At 42.6% G+C, this 16,430-nt stretch overlaps 1 protein-coding gene across 7 annotated transcripts in view; it reads left to right on the top strand.

Annotated features, from left to right (window-relative positions):
• usp34 (ubiquitin specific peptidase 34) overlaps positions 1-16,403 on the top strand; it is a 36,538-nt gene extending 20,135 nt beyond the window's left edge. For 6 of the 7 annotated variants that reach the window (XM_028971254.1, XM_028971251.1, XM_028971250.1 and 3 more), the window contains 42 exons: positions 200-352; positions 709-813; positions 2,135-2,190; positions 2,274-2,578; positions 3,102-3,265; positions 3,400-3,465; positions 3,562-3,708; positions 3,820-3,876; positions 3,959-4,036; positions 4,492-4,586; positions 4,695-4,867; positions 5,141-5,291; positions 5,366-5,444; positions 5,539-5,592; positions 5,693-5,788; positions 5,891-5,955; positions 6,045-6,120; positions 6,191-6,238; positions 6,320-6,385; positions 6,487-6,567; positions 6,671-6,756; positions 6,918-7,086; positions 7,259-7,333; positions 7,412-7,563; positions 7,741-7,894; positions 7,995-8,039; positions 8,144-8,248; positions 9,299-9,446; positions 10,148-10,452; positions 10,807-11,136; positions 11,292-11,449; positions 12,056-12,134; positions 12,254-12,380; positions 12,502-12,609; positions 12,730-12,834; positions 12,934-13,058; positions 13,145-13,268; positions 13,560-13,639; positions 13,776-13,916; positions 14,022-14,168; positions 14,590-14,746; positions 14,825-16,403. In XM_028971254.1, the coding sequence (XP_028827087.1) occupies positions 200-352; positions 709-813; positions 2,135-2,190; positions 2,274-2,578; positions 3,102-3,265; positions 3,400-3,465; positions 3,562-3,708; positions 3,820-3,876; positions 3,959-4,036; positions 4,492-4,586; positions 4,695-4,867; positions 5,141-5,291; positions 5,366-5,444; positions 5,539-5,592; positions 5,693-5,788; positions 5,891-5,955; positions 6,045-6,120; positions 6,191-6,238; positions 6,320-6,385; positions 6,487-6,567; positions 6,671-6,756; positions 6,918-7,086; positions 7,259-7,333; positions 7,412-7,563; positions 7,741-7,894; positions 7,995-8,039; positions 8,144-8,248; positions 9,299-9,446; positions 10,148-10,452; positions 10,807-11,136; positions 11,292-11,449; positions 12,056-12,134; positions 12,254-12,380; positions 12,502-12,609; positions 12,730-12,834; positions 12,934-13,058; positions 13,145-13,268; positions 13,560-13,639; positions 13,776-13,916; positions 14,022-14,168; positions 14,590-14,746; positions 14,825-15,468 (5,679 nt within the window). In that variant the 3' untranslated portion in view covers positions 15,469-16,403. The remainder of the gene's footprint in view (positions 1-199; positions 353-708; positions 814-2,134; positions 2,191-2,273; positions 2,579-3,101; positions 3,266-3,399; positions 3,466-3,561; positions 3,709-3,819; positions 3,877-3,958; positions 4,037-4,491; positions 4,587-4,694; positions 4,868-5,140; positions 5,292-5,365; positions 5,445-5,538; positions 5,593-5,692; positions 5,789-5,890; positions 5,956-6,044; positions 6,121-6,190; positions 6,239-6,319; positions 6,386-6,486; positions 6,568-6,670; positions 6,757-6,917; positions 7,087-7,258; positions 7,334-7,411; positions 7,564-7,740; positions 7,895-7,994; positions 8,040-8,143; positions 8,249-9,298; positions 9,447-10,147; positions 10,453-10,806; positions 11,137-11,291; positions 11,450-12,055; positions 12,135-12,253; positions 12,381-12,501; positions 12,610-12,729; positions 12,835-12,933; positions 13,059-13,144; positions 13,269-13,559; positions 13,640-13,775; positions 13,917-14,021; positions 14,169-14,589; positions 14,747-14,824) is intronic. The other variant, XM_028971252.1, reaches the window with a different exon arrangement.
• Positions 16,404-16,430: the final 27 nt, after the last annotated feature.

Genomic DNA, 16,430 nt, shown 5'->3' with positions numbered 1-16,430 from the left:
ACGTTGTAAGTCGCTCTGGATAAGGGCGTCTGCCAAATGCCGTAAATGTAGGTAGGAAGAAACCATAAAATAATTTTTTCTTCAGAACTATTACTTTGATCAGCACTGGATTTGAATTCTGTAATACTACTAACAATAAATGAAGGGGACAACAAGAATTAATCACTTTTTCATCTTTCTCTCTCCCCTGTTCTGACAGACTGCTGTTAGGCACGAGGCGTGTAATGGTCTGTACAAGTTGTCTCTGTCAGGACTAGAAGGTGGGGAGTCCATCAACAGATCCTTTCTGCTGCTCGCTTCCTCAACGCTGCTCAAGTTTTTGCCTGATGCACAGGCACTTAAACCGCTCAGGGTGGGTACACAGGGAGCTGTTTAATTATTTACTGCCTTCTGGGTACAGCATAAAATCAATTAGACATCATCTTGTTCCAGGACCTCCTGAAGAATTTAACCGACTTTGTAACATTGTCTAAGCAAGTGCCAAACGAAGTGAAACAAGCTTATAAAAGCAGCTGTCCTTTCCTGTTTCAGCCATGAATCTGTTTCTCTCTGCTGCTTTGAGCAGTATATTTGATTGGAAGAGCACACACTGCCTGCCAGGCCACCAATGCCCCAGTGTTCTGTTCTTGCCAAGAAAACATACCCATGTGTCTCTGGCTTTTAAAACTGTTCTGGCCTAATTGTTGATATCTGTATGTTTGAGTGCAGGTGGAGGAATATGAAGAGGAGCCGTTGTTGAAAACTGGCTGTAAGGAATACTTCTGGCTGCTTTGCAAACTCATAGACAACATCCACGTCAAAGACGCCAGCCAGGTATTTAAAGGGATTAAAATGAAGTAGAAGAGAGGGGTAGAGAACGCTATATGCAACACTAAATTATAATATATAAAATGTGAAATTATATATAGGTATGTGTGTTTGTGTGCATGTTTTATGTATGTATGTATATGTGTGTGTGTGTGTGTGTGTGTGTGTGTATAGATATGTGTAAAAACTAGAGGTGGGTATAGATTAATTTTCTTTATCTAGATTAATCTCACTGTAATATTGAAATTAATCAAGATTAATCTAGAGTAAAATAAATTAATCTACATTAATCTAGATTCTAGATTAATCTACATGAATCTACATTCATGTACATTAATCTAGATTAAAATGGCTCATTTGAATTCTGCCGAAGGCATTCAGAATATGTGTGCTACCCAAATAATGACTAAAAGTACGTCTTTGAGAACGGGTTTCTCAAGCCAGGTGACTCATTAGACCAGGGGCTCATCTCCTGTTTCCAAAATGCATCACAAACTGCTTGAGAAAGCTGTTCTACTATGATAATTGGTGATGAAAATAAATTATGTTCAATACTTGTGTTTACCAACTGTTTATTCAGTTAAATAGCTGCATCCATGTTACCTCGTCATGTTTGATGTGGTAATTTCACAGTTCGAAGACTCGTTCTCACCCCCTACTGTGCAATTCGGCTAGGTATACATCCGCGCTAAAATATCAAGGTGAAAGTCATCATAGTGTAGCGGTTCTTCTTCTGCGTTGTGTAACTTTTTGATTTCGTTTCTTGAACCACAAATGATGAGCTGACACCCAAGAGATTTTCTGTGCAAAAAGCAAGGTCGCGTCAGAACATCGCGTCACACAATACGTCTTTCTGCACCTCTCTCTACAATATACGGTATTAAAAGAACATAAAAAAAATATTCACAAAATAACACACGCAAAATATTCCTAATATGTACATAAATTAAAATGAAAGAAATAACTTTTGGCACACAAACCCCACACACCTCTCACAGCTCAGGCCATGTGTCCAAGAGACCTGAACCGGGTCTCAAAAACAAAATAAAAGTCTTTAGGAAACAAGAAAATAAGACACAAGAAAGAAGAAATATACTTATAAATCTAGTGTAACCATTTAACTCCGGCACAATAGCTTGCGTAGTATAGACCCAGCTCCCAACCCAACTTTGTGAATAGATTAACGGCGATATTTTTTTTAGCGCCGATAAAAGTCTCGCGTTAACGCAGCACGTTTTAATCGCCCGATAAGAGTCTCACGTTAACGCAGCACGTTAACACCGATAATGGCCCACCACTAGTAAAAACCTTCTTTCACTCTTCCTAGACAACCTTACTGGACCTGGATGCCCTGGCTCGACATCTTGCCGACTGCATTCGCAGGTTTGCTGAGCAAATGTGGTATTTTTTTCAGGATTTGGAATGTGGTATTTCAGAATTGTTTTAAAACACTCTTCCACCCCTAGTCGAGAGATCTTGGACCAGCAGGATGGGGCCACTGAGGATGATGGTCTAACTGGTCTGCTGCGACTGGCCACAAGTGTTCTCAAGCACAAACCCCCCTTCAAGTTTTCACGTGAGGGTCAGGAGTTCCTGCGTGACACACACGACCTGCTCTTCCTGCTACCCAGCTTGAAGGACCGACAGCAGCCCAAATGCAAGTCCCACGCAGCCCGCGCTGCTGCCTATGACCTGCTGGTGGAGGTGGTGAAAGGCTCGGTTGAGAACTACAGGCTTCTGCACAACTGGGTCATGTCTCAGCACATGCAGAGTAAGAGCACTCAGTGGTGGTATGATGAGTAGAAGTGGGAATAACTGAATGACCCCTGGCACAATGCTGTGCTGTCTTGATACGCTGCTAGTGAGACACCTTTTTGTATGATATTGATCACCATTCACAATGCTTATTTATGAGTACAAAATGTGACATTATTGAGCAAGCAGTTTGTGTCATAAGTTAGGAAGGGTTGTGGAATTCCTGGCCGTTATGTCAATATGCAGGATTCAGGACTGAGGTGAAACACACAGCAGGGCACCTGGTCACCTATTTGCATAACTAAAGAATAAACTTAATCCCTGAACTGAATTGTGAACCGCCTACTTTACTTTAGTGCTGATGTTAAATGTAATTGTGAATTAGACTTGACTGCTCTTTCTGCTGACTTACATTATACTTTCTGCAGATCAGCCTTTTTTGTTCTTATATATCCCATTAATGTTTTTTGCTGCATATTGTTTTTTAATGGAAGGTCTGGGAGATTTATGCAGGATATTGAGTTTTCATTTCTCTATAGCCTCTCACGCTCCATACAAATGGGACTACTGGCCCCATGACGACGTGAGGGCGGAGTGTCGCTTTGTGGGTCTGACCAACCTGGGAGCCACCTGTTACCTGGCCTCCACTATCCAACAACTCTACATGATCCCTGAGGCTCGACAAGCCGTGTTTACCGCCAAGGTATACATACTACACTTATAGAATATAATACATCTTTAGGAAGTTTGTATTATTCTACTTGAAACTCAATTCATACAACACTGCATAAAATACACACCAGAACTCTTGCAACCTTTTGGTTTTGGATTTTCCAGTATTCAGAAGAGATTAAACACAAGACCACGCTGCTTGAGCTCCAGAAGATGTTTACATATCTAATGGTAAGTTTCATAGGTCCGTTCTTGTCCTGACTGTCCTGCATTTGTCTGAAACTCCTGAACATCCATTAATGTTTTAAATGCCCTTACATTTTGTAGGAGAGTGAAAGAAAGGCATACAACCCCCGACCCTTCTGTAAGACCTACACCATGGACAAGCAGCCTCTCAACACTGGAGAGCAGAAGGACATGACTGAGTTCTTCACTGACTTAATCACTAAGATCGAGGAGATGTCCCAGGACCTGGTAAATGTTTATGCTTTTGTCTAAGACATAATAGTATTATCTCACAGGTTTATTTATTTATTTATTTATTTATTTACTTACTTACTTACTTACTTACTCTCTCTTTTCCAGAAAAACACAGTCAAGACGCTTTTTGGAGGAGTCATCACCAACAATGTTGTGTCTTTGGTAAGATCTTTTTCCTTTGTTTTACCTGTTTCATGATAGAAAGATGATATACACTGTATATGGTTGTCTGCATCCCTCTCAGGACTGTGACCATGTGAGTCAGACAGCAGAGGAGTTTTACACTGTTAGATGTCAGGTGGCTGATATGAAGAACATCTATGTGAGTAAAAACATAACGTCTGTTTTCACTTTCTTCATCTGAACTAATTGTCATGTCACGACTCTCCTTGAAGTTTCCAGAAAAGTCAAGCTACATTCTGTAGCTGTTTTGGGGATCAAGTTTTCAAAAACATTCAAAGCCCCAAGGATGTTCACCAGGCTCCCTACCGAAATAATGTTGTATTTCCCATGTATTTGCAGATAGTGTACATGGATAATGTGACTGAACTGAAATCTTCACAGAGGTGTTAACTTATCCTCTAAAGTATCAGTATATCTGATTTAAAACTGCACCAAACTATTCCTTCAGATTTACTGGTGTCTGTCTCGAGGGGATTTCTATTGCTTGCTAAGTTGTAAGCACATAAAGTGTGAAGGGGATTATGCTCAAGGGTCACTTTTAGGAGGGCAGTACACCGGTGGGTGGTCTGTAATCTCTCGTTTTGGTATCGGCAGGAGTCACTGGATGAGGTCACCATCAAAGACACGCTAGAGGGGGACAACATGTACACCTGCTCTCAGTGTGGCAAGAAAGTCCGGGCAGAGAAGAGGTCTGTGTTTATGTATTTATTTATTTTTCTTTCCATACAGTCTAATGTACAGGACACTCATTTGCTTGTTGCTACACATGCCTTAAATCTTTATCTATCTGTCATCAGGGCATGTTTTAAGAAGCTTCCGCGCATCCTGAGTTTTAACACCATGCGCTACACCTTCAACATGGTGACCATGATGAAGGAGAAGGTGAACACACACTTCTCCTTTCCTCTCAGGCTGGACATGACACCCTACACTGAGGACTTTCTCATGGCCAAAGGAGACAGGAAAGACGGTAGGTCTTCCATCCTAGTGTCACCACAGTGTCAATGCCCACTTTTCAGTTGACTAGAGTTTACTCTGAATTTATCTACATTTATCTGATCTGGTACCAGGAGACCTTCATCTCTCCAGGGCTGTGAAATATTTAGATTTTTTCATTTTCATGTCAATGTTTAATAATGTTTGATGCAGTAAATGGGTTAGTTCAGGAGAGAACTGCTTTAAGAGATTACTTTTGCCTATAATGTCTTGATCAGTGTCTTAGGCAATGTGTGTTTCTCTGTAGGGTTTGGGGAAGCTGGTGTGTCGAAGGCTGCTGAGAGCTATGAATACGACCTCATTGGTGTGACCGTGCACACAGGCACTGCAGACGGCGGCCATTATTACAGTTTTATCAGAGACATAGTCAACCCTCACGCTTACAAGAACAACAAATGGTGAGTTAGAGGACAAGTGTGAAGAAAACTACAATGTTAAATTCTTCTCTGTAACTTTCTTTCTGTGATCTCAGGTACCTGTTCAACGATGCAGAGGTGAAACCCTTTGATTCAGCTCAGCTGGCATCTGAGTGCTTTGGTGGTGAAATGACGGTGAGTCGTTTAAATCTTTTTTTTCTTGTTACTTCTTAACTGCAATGTATGAGTTTCTAATCACCAGTTTTCTGTGGTTACTTTGTCCCTTCAGACGAAAACATATGACTCCGTCACTGACAAGTTCATGGACTTCTCTTTTGAAAAGGTAACCTGCTGCTTTGCACTTTTTTAACTTTGAAAGTAATTCAGACTGAATGTCCATTCTCACATTTTCCTTTCTTTGTGTTTCATGTTCTCTGCCTCAGACTCACAGTGCCTACATGCTGTTTTATAAGAGAGTGGAACCTGAGGAGGAGAATGGGAAGGATTTCCGTTTTGATGTTTCACCTGACCTGCTGGAGGTCTGTTGGTCATGTTTAAAGGAGTAGTGGACTAGACCTGAAATGAAAATGTGAAGTCTTCTTTCTGCTGTAGTGAAATTGTTTTCTTCCCCCTTTCTTCAGTGGATCTGGCATGACAATATGCAGTTCCTGCAGGATAAGAATATCTTTGAACACACATATTTTGGGTGGGTATTGCAATGTGAAAGCTGTTGGCGAAGTTGAGTGTTGTCATATTGTATCTTTAATTTAAACCCTGTGTCTTTCCCCTTTACAGGTTTATGTGGCAGTTGTGCAGCAGTATCCCCAGCACTTTACCTGACCCAAAGGCTGTGTCGCTCATGACCGCAAAGGTAAGTTAAAACCCCAGGGACAGAACCATCAAGAACTCAGTCTTAGAACTCAGTATTTTTTCCCTTACAGCTTAGCACATCATTTGTTTTGGAGACGTTCATCCACTCAAAAGAAAAGGTGAGTTCAGTGTGTTGTAATTGTTATTAGTGTTTTTGTTTTTTTGTGCTCATAACATTTGTACGTGATTGTATTTTGTAGCCCACAATGCTCCAGTGGATTGAGCTTCTCACCAAACAGTTCAACAATAGTCAGGCAGCATGTGAGGTAAGAGCAGTACTTCCTCTCCGGCCATATTTTCCTTTAAATCTCAGTGGGGAATTTTGTATTCATGTAATCAAACTATGTATTTACTCCTTCCCCACCAGTGGTTTTTGGACCGAATGGCTGATGATAATTGGTGGCCCATGCAAATCCTCATTAAATGCCCCAATCAGATTGTACGGCAGGTGAGCCTGTGTTTGTTATTCCTACACATTCCTACACGTCATTCCTTCGTCATTCCTGCCTATCTCTCATCACACCTTTCTGTGTGTGTATTTGTGATTCCAGATGTTCCAGAGGTTGTGTATCCATGTTATCCAAAGACTGCGGCCTGTTCACGCCCACCTCTACCTGCAACCTGGCATGGAGGATGGGTAGGTGTCTGGAGGTCCCTAAGTGCCCTGCACAAAATTAAAATATAATTATCTGTAATAATAATAATAATTCAGCTCAACTCTGACTGTGAAAGACAGTAATATGAAAATTTACCACCCATCCACTGAAAGGTTTTCCTGTTTTTCCCTGTACTCCTCAGCTCTGATGACATGGACGGCCCTGTGGAGGACATCGGGAGCCGGTCATGTGTTACACGTTTTGTCAAAACCCTCCTCTCCATCATGGAGCATGGAGTGAAACCCCACAGCAAGCACTTAACAGAGTATTTTGCCTTTCTGTATGAGTTTGCAAAGATGGGTGAGGAGGAGGTGAGTAATTTATTTAGACCGCTTAATAAAAGAAATCCTACAATATACAACACACACAGCATAGCAGAATAAAACACTCAAAACATTTGGTTAGAATCAAGGATTCTGTTAGCTCTCACTGTGGCAGGAAGTTCTGTACATTTAGGTGTTTGTTCATCTTTTTGTCTCACAGAGTCAGTTCCTGCTGTCTTTACAAGCTATCTCCATCATGGTCCATTTCTACATGGGAACCAAGGGTCCTGAAAATGTAGGCACCTGCATAATCCTCATGTAGCCTATTGAGAATTGTATTTCATCCTCACTCCACCATTATCTTGGTCTTCAGCCACAGGTTGAGGTTCTGTCAGAGGAGGAGGGGGAGGAGGATGATGAAGAGGAGGACATTCTGTCCCTTGCAGAGGAGAAGTACCGGCCTGCAGCACTGGAGAAAATGATTGCTCTGATCGCGCTGCTGGTGGAGCAGTCTCGCTCTGAGAGGTTAGACTCAGCACACCCTCCTCCTTCCTTCAGCTACTCCCATTAGGGGTCTCCTCAGCTGATCAAACAGTCTGGCTGTCTGCACAATTGACATGGCAAAAGTTTTACTCCTTTACGTTGTCTTAACGAGTTATTGATTATTTAATATTTAGATTTCATTTCCTGTGCTGTCTGCAGGCATCTGACACTTTCTGCCAGTGACCTGTCTGCTCTGACTGGTGGCAAGGGCTTCCCCTTCCTCTTCCAGCACATCCGTGATGGCATCAACATCCGCCAGACCTGCAACCTTATCTTTAGCCTGTGCCGCTACAACAACCGCTTGGCTGAGCATGTATGAGTTACATGCACACAGATACACACGCACAGCTTGTCTTTATTTTGTCATCTTTTTAAACCCACATATACCCACTATTTCCCCCTCTGTCTTTCAGATTGTTTCTATGCTATTCACATCCATAGCGAAGCTGACCCCTGAAGTAAGTACCTTTCTCCTGTTCTGCTAGCACCTTTTTCTTCTCTGGTCATAATAGACCATTAGGTGCCTTACAGCTTGTTCACACACACACACCTCTCCTTTCAGGCTTCAAATCCATTCTTTAAGCTGCTGACGATGCTGATGGAGTTTGCTGGTGGGCCTCCAGGCATGCCCTCCTTTGCATCCTACATCCTGCAAAGGATTTGGGAGGTAAATCAGATGTTCAATGTGTCTAACACATGTACACACCCCTCATATACACTGAGTTAGGACTGAACGATTTGGGGGAAAAAGACATATTGCGATTATTGAGATCAATATTGCGATATGCGATTGCGATGGTAAGGCTAAACAACGTATTATAGTTCTTACGTTTAACCAAAACGTTGTTTGGAGGCTGACTTGAACACAGGGATGCATAGCTTTGCTAGCTTAGCTAAGGTTAAGATTTGTAAACTGAGGGGAATTTCTTTAGGAAACTTGAGAAAAGTTAACTAAACAGCTAAGAACAGTCTACATAGTTAATGCCTACGTTTAGCCAAAACGTTGTTTGGAGGCTGATTTGAACACAGGAATGCATAGCTTCGCTAGCTTAGCTGAGGTTAAGACTTATAAAATGGGATTTTATAATGGCCAAATATATTCAAAACAATTGTCCAGCCTTACCTATGAAATGTAATCCCCCGGGATCTGGTTTGGAGCGTACAGCGGTTTGTACAGCCCCAAGCAGCACAAGAGTGAGGCATTTTATGCACTTCTCTCCATAGACATGTATATGCTTCATGCCACAACAGAGGCTATCGCAATATGGCGGCGACGTTGACGTACGATGCAGCACGTCATGCAGCGTCTAACCATATGTCTCCGAATCGAAAGTCATGTGACCAAACACGTCACATCCGACTGAAGTGAGACTTCAGTCAGCTCGCAAACTTTGAGAATGAGAGAATGGATCGGATATGTTGCCGATCCAATCCATGTACTAATCATTTAAATCGCAGCTTTTTACGTTCATGTAATCGCACAGACTGACATCGCGATTACGATTGCGATTAGATTAATCGTGCGGATGTGAATTTCCAATAAATTATGACATTTACACAACAATTGCTGAGTAAACATTAGTCCCCTATGTTCTTGTTAATCTCTGTACCTTCCATAAATATACATAAATATTTCTGTTTGTTAAATGTACCCTCCTCTTCTGTTTTTTATTTTTTTTTGGCCATGAGTAATGTTTGCCTTGCTCTTGTATCGAAGGTGATTGAGTACAACCCATCTCAGTGTTTGGACTGGCTGGCTGTACAGACTCCACGTAACAAACTGGCCCACAGCTGGGTGCTACAAAACATGGAGAACTGGGTGGAGCGATTCCTGCTGGCCCACAACTATCCCCGTGTCCGCACATGTGAGAGCACTTTACTCTTTTTCTCTCATCGTTAGTTCTCAATCCTTCTACTTTGTATCTGATGACTTGCTAGTGATACTATGAAGGGTGGCGTCCAGGTTGAGGTAGGGATGAGCCCGATCTGATATCAGGATCAATCGTCATTTTACATATCGGGTATCTCAGAGGGACGATCCACTTACCGATCTATTTTTCAATCTGGAACATGAGCCAGTTTCAGACAAAATGCAGCAAGCACCGTGCTCCACTTTGAAACCCACAGCAAGTGCTTCTGAGGAGTGTAGCTTCTGCTCAAACTGTGGTGAATGTAGCTGTGAAGTATTGTGGCATGATCAATAGAATCAAAGCATCGAAGCCAGCTCTAAATCCAAGAGAGATTGATTATAGCAGTGGGTGCATTTTTTAGATGGGCTTATATCTGTCTGCAGCTGACATGATGTAGCATAAGAACCTGCTGATGAATAATCTTTAAAAAAAAATCTGGGAATAGAGAGATATCTCCATAACAACAACAATATTGAAGCAAAAATTTCACTTGTATTGGAATGAGTATCTGCAGTAATATATTAGGATCACACATTATTTGAAAAAATGTGTATTATCCATCCCTAGATTGAGGGATAATATAGGGTTAATCCCTAACCACACCAGTGTTTTATGTGTTGACATAATTTCAACCATTCTTCCATTATTCCCTCCAGCGGCAGCGTACCTCCTGGTGTCTCTGATCCCCAGCAACTCTTTCCGTCAGATGTTCCGCTCCACGCGTTCTCTGCACATCCCAACGCGTGACCTCCCGCTGAGCCCTGACACTACGGTGGTTCTGCATCAGGTCTACAGTCTGCTGCTGGGGTTGCTGGGCCGGGCCAAGCTCTACGTGGACGTGGCTGTGCATGGTACCACCAAGCTGGTGCAGTACTTCAGCTTCCTCACTTATTGTCTCATCTCCAAGACCGAGAAGCTCATGTTCTCCGCCTACTTCATGGACCTGTGGAACTTGTTCCAGGTGATGATGGAACCAGGGTTACTGAGCATTTGGTCAACAGTTCTAAATACAATATGGTAGAAAATTTAAGGTCTGAAGTTTGTCCTCTAGTAAATCATTAAAAAATAAATAAATAAATAAATAAAAATTTCAGTGGGTTCTTTTAAAGCGTGGCTACAGAACCTCATCCTTAGACCATCCGTGTAGTATGGTGACCAGTTCAAACATTCCAAATTTGGGATTAGTTGTAGTGTGTTTTTATGTACATCATCATTGTATTGCAGACAAATCAGCGGTATTGTGTGCCTGTTGTGTACATGCATAGTACATTTTCTTCTGCATGTTTATGCCTTATGCTTGTCCTTTGTCTTACAGCCCAAGCTGTCTGAGCCAGCGATTGCAACAAACCACAACAAGCAGGCCCTGTTGTCCTTCTGGTACAATGTCTGCGTGGACTGCAGTGAGAACGTACGTTTGGTTGTGCAGAACCCAGTGGTCACAAAGAATATTGCCTTCAACTACATCCTTGCCGACCACGATGACCAGGAGGTGGTGCTGTTCAACCGCACCATGCTTCCGGCGTACTACGGCATTCTGCGCATGTGCTGTGAACACTCGCCTGCCTTCACACGCCAACTTGCCTCACACCAGAACATACAGTGGGCTTTCAAGAACCTCACCCCACATGCCAGCCAATACCCTGGGGTGGGTGCATCTTACCTCCGTATTGATAAGCACAATGAAACTTTTTATTTACCCCTTATTCTGAGTGAAGGGTTCACCTCTTTTGTTCTCTAAGGTTGTCACTGTTGCTCTATTCTTTTGTTTATGAAAAGCAACGTGTATAATCTCTCCCTCAGGCGGTGGAGGAGCTTTTTAATCTGATGCAACTGTTCGTGACCCAGAGGCCCGACATGCGAGAGGAGGAGCTGGAGGATGTGAAGCAGTTCAAGAAAACCACCATCAGCTGCTACCTGCGCTGCCTTGATGGCCGCTCCTGCTGGACCACGCTTATCAGGTAAATGCACAAACGCAAACACACGCTCTCAGATTGTGCTATATGATTGTATGCATGGTAAATTTCAGTAACTACAATGTTTAAAACTAGCACAGGTCTGTAGTATCTTTGCTGGTTTTACGTAGTGAACCACGTCAAGTAGTGCTGCGTGCGTTGCTTCTATATTCCAGCACCTCCGTAGCCGCATGTCTCCTTTTAAAAGTCATGTAAATTACAACTGATTATCTACGCCGGAACATGATTGGGGGGCCGTTTTACTTGGACGATGAAATACTGTCATTGAAGTTTTCAGGGTTGTCAGAAATGTAGTTTAACAATATTCAGGAAAATTTGACTTTATTTATATGGAACATATGATTAGAGTAATTGAAAAGTCAATTATTTTGTAAAAATGTGTAAGAACCCTGTAAAATTAGTTTATCTTCATTCGCTTTATGTTCACTGCAGTGTTTTGTATTAGTGTTGATCGCTTGTTACCTTGATCACTTGACAACTTGTTTGCATGTTGATGTCTGTATTCTACAGTCCATTACAGACAGTATTCTTTACCTTGATGCAGGAAAACAGAGGACCTTTTCTAATGTATTATGGTGTGTTTTACTACAGTGCCTTCCGTGTGCTGCTGGAAAACGACGAGGATCGATTGCTGGTGGTCTTTAACAGAGGACTTATCCTCATGACCGAGGTTTGTTCAGTGTGAATCACGTGACCTCGTGTCATACAGGTCTTTCATCAATGTGAAAATGGCTAAATAACGCATGGAGTACCACAAAAATGAAAATTCTTGTATTTTTTCCTCCTCAGTCGTTTAACACCCTGCATATGATGTACCATGAAGCAACAGCCTGTCATGTGACTGGTGACCTGGTGGAGCTTCTGTCCATTTTCCTTTCTGTTCTGAAGGCCACGCGGCCTTATCTGCAGCGAAAAGGTCAGGCCAGCTGTCCTGTACCAGAGATTTTGAACATTGGCCTCTGAGCCTCTTGTGTGGGGCTTTGTGTTTCCTGAATAATCACAGGATGTCTACATTTTTTTTTTTTTTACCCTCACAGATGTGAAGCAGGCTCTGATCCAGTGGCAGGAAAGGATCGACTTTGCTCATAAACTCCTGACTCTTCTCAACTCCTACAGCCCCCCGGAGCTACGCAATGCCTGCCTGGGTAAAAATGAAAAAAATAAATGCTCCCGACACAGACACTTTGTTTCTGCACAAATCATTACAGGTCTGTTTTATAAAATGCCAGAAAAGCCTTAGTTTTTCCTCTCTCAATCTCCCACAGATGTTCTGAAGGAGCTGGTGCTCCTGAGTCCCCATGACTTCCTCCACACCCTTGTTCCCTTCCTCCAGCACAACCACTGCACTTATCACCATAGCAACATCCCCAGTGAGTCACATTAGTTTGGGCCAGACCAGTGTAGTAATGAAGCTCTGCGTGTGTTTACGTGTATACATGTCCATTAACTGTTCCCTTCTGACTCTGCAGTGTCGTTTGGGCCGTATCTGCCCTGCAGGGAGAATATCAAACTGATGGGGGGCAAAAACAACATCAGACCCCCCCGGCCAGAGCTTAATATGTGCCTTCTGCCCTCAATGGTGGAAACCAGCAAGGTGTAAATTATTCTATAGGTAATTCTGTAGTTTTGTGGAAAGAAGGGCTTCATTAATCAGCCCTGTGCCTGTGTCTGGCTCTGCAGGGTAAAGATGAGGTGTACGACCGGATGCTGCTGGACTACTTCCTCTCCTACCATCAGTTTGTCCACCTGCTGTGCCGTGTTGCAATCAACTGTGAGAAGATCACAGAAACACTGGTCAAACTAAGTATGAAGCTCTCCCTGCTCTTTCAGTCCATGCCTTAACTGTTAATGGGTTCTGGTCGTCATAGAGACATGAGTTGCATCAGCCGTTGCAGTCATCTGATCTCTTTATGAATTACAAAGTCCTGTGAGCCACACAATGAAAGACTTATTAATAATATTAACATGTACTTGTAGTCATTGTAACACAAAAAGCATTATGTATGTGTGGGTTTTATTATTGTGAATTCTTGCTATTTAGATTAACTGCATGTGTTGTGATGGTGGTAATATTGATGACTGTGGCTTTTCCCAGGTGTGCTGATAGCATATGAAGGTCTGCCTCTGCACCTGGCTCTCTTCCCCAAGCTCTGGACAGAGCTCAGCCAGTCCCAGGTAAAAAAATATATATATATATATAAGCCGCTGCTTTCAGAACACAGTGGATGTTTATTCTGTTTTTTAAAAAATCACAATTACATATAGAAAATATTTTTTTGGTTGACCTTGGCTGGATTCTTTTCTCTTTCAGTCGCCATTGGCAAAGACATGTGTGAAGCTGCTGTGTGAAGATCCTGCATTTGGAGAGTACATCAAGTGCATCCTGATGGATGAGAGGCCTTTTCTCAACAACAACATGGCTTACTCGTTCCTCACCTGCTTTCTGGCCAAGGTAACTCACCATTGAAATATTTTATACATAAAAAAATCTCCAGCAAGCATGTGCTGGGGTGTTATTGTTGCCTATGTTGAACAAACTACGTATTTGTGTTTTCAGGTGCAGGCCCAGGTATTATCTGGACCCAGCTGCTCTAACCTCACCAGTATTCTGGTCACCAACCTCCTGAACGAGTATCACAGCTTGCAGCCGGAGCTGGCCAATCAGCGGCTAGAGATTAGCAAGACCAGCAGCCTGCTGAATGCGGTCAGTACCATCAGCCAACTGTGCATAAGGATGGGTTACAATAATCAGTTCCAGATGTATTGTGGGAAATTTGGAGGAGAGTGTAGCAGTTAAATTAAAACAAAAGAAGACAAAAACATATATAGACAGTATTGTTCTCTTTTAGTCAGGGCTGGGACCAGTATAGCCTACTCATGTGTACCTCCTTTAATTATAGATTTTTGATTCTAGGTGGACACTTTGTGTAAGAAACTCTGTTTTAATAGCTGAAAAAAAAAGGGAGGACCTGACTGTCTCTTTTTTGGATCATTATGGATAAAATATTGATATTCTCCGCCTTTCGCTGCCCTGCTTCTGTTGCCTTTATTTATAGCATCTTCACCAGTGTTTGCCCCTGGTGGCAGGGATGTATATTTCTTGATTATTTAATTTATGTGTGCAGGACCTGCGAGCGCTGGTGCTGATGCTGTCAGTTCACACGCCACCACAGCTGGATCCCGCCCTGGCTCCAGCCCTGCAGGAGCTGCTGGTGAAGTGCCGGGCCTGCCTGCAACACCGTAGCACCTTGGAACTGGAGGCTAAAGAGCACAAGGGCAAATGTAGGAAATTTATGCTTTCACATTAAACCAAAAACCAGGCTGCTACAGAGGAGTCAAAGATTTCTTTCTTTCTTTCAGTGGATGAGGAGGGTGCTACCCCAGTGAAGCGCCGTCGGGTGAGCAGTGATGACGACCGGACGGGAGAATTCGGCGGTGCTGTCTGCCCACCCTCATCATCCACTTCCTCACTTGCTGCCTGTGCTGAGCAGAAGGGCGAGTCTCAGGAGGCCTTGACACCCACCAGCCCATCAGACACAGAGACGCGGGACTCCTCCCTCATCGACCCCGGGACTGAACACGAGCCCCCCTCCCCTGACAGCGGCTCACAGAAAGAGGAGAAGATGGAAGCCACCTGCTCCTCTTCATCTTCCTCGTCTTCATCCTCTCTGCCTGAGGTATTCGGGCAGACGGAGGATCCCGCCCCACAGCAGGCTGCGGTGCGAGGGCCGGAGAAAGAGGACGAGAGGAGAAAGGACACGCCAATGGAGACGCCGAACGAGCCGAGGGACGGTGGGTGTAAGTCATCAGACGACTCGCCGCTTCTGCTGTCTGAGCTGCAGGAGGTGGAGCCAGGTGCCAGCTGTGAACACACCCCTGTGCCTGGTATATGGAACTCTGGAACCACGCCTGATGCCCTGGATGCTCTCTACAGGACTGTGGAATCCACCATCGCTGTGGTTGCAAAGCTGGCCGGGAAGAACGTATGTCCCTCACCCTCGTGACGTCTTTTCCTGTCTCTTGCCACAAATTCTTTTAAAGAATGACTATCGCGTGCTCTCTTTTTTTTTTTTTTTTATTATTATTATTCATAGTTACCATTTTCTTCTTTTTCCCTCCGGTTTTATTTCATCTTTTATTTTCATGCTGTTTCCTTTTTCTGGAGTGAAGCCCAGTAAGTGAACTGATTGAGCACTGGTTAGCATTGGCTATTGGCCAACTTTTCACTTGATTGGCTGCCGGGCTGTCTGTCTGCCCCATGTTGCCATAGCAACACAGCAGACGAGGATCTCACGGGCAGTCGCAACCCAACATTTGGGCGATGTTTTTTTTTTTTTTTTTTTTTTTTTATTTCTCTCTTATTTTTGAGTTTGCTGTAACATTATTGGGAAAGGTTTACAGTTTTAATTCTCTCTTCTGTATGTAACTTAATTTTATTGCATTTTTATTGTGTATAAAGTGTCCTCTGTGCCAGTTTTGTACTTTATCAACGAGGCAGTTGCCTTGCATTTTTCTGTGGTTTAAGATCCAAACTAGGTTTACTTGTACAATTTAAAAAGATAGAGCGAGAAACCACATGAAACATTGATTCTGTAAAGAATCCACTCAAGTTGTTGCTTGGCATTGTAAAGGAAATATTAAATATATATGAATATATAATATGAAATATTATATGATATTATATTATCATATGATATGTCATGTAATATTATACAAATATTGTAGTGCTTTATTTGACCCAGTCTAATGTGTCGGAAATAAAGCACTCTCAATGTTCAGCTGGAGCTATATTTTATTTACTGAAAGATTAACATTCCATAGTCTATCTAATGTCATTATTGCATTTCCTGGTGTTTATTTTTTTCTTTTGATTTCTTTTGATTTATTTTAATATAGGATAACTTAATAAAATTTTAATATGATTTAATTATGAACTAAATCCATTGACAAGCTATGCAGTTTCTTT

Source organism: Denticeps clupeoides, chromosome 3 (assembly GCF_900700375.1).
Source record: "Denticeps clupeoides chromosome 3, fDenClu1.1, whole genome shotgun sequence".
Taxonomy (NCBI): domain Eukaryota; kingdom Metazoa; phylum Chordata; class Actinopteri; order Clupeiformes; family Denticipitidae; genus Denticeps; species Denticeps clupeoides.
The sequence above is the reverse complement of the archived record's forward strand: the minus strand, read 5'-3'. Positions and strand labels throughout refer to the sequence as shown.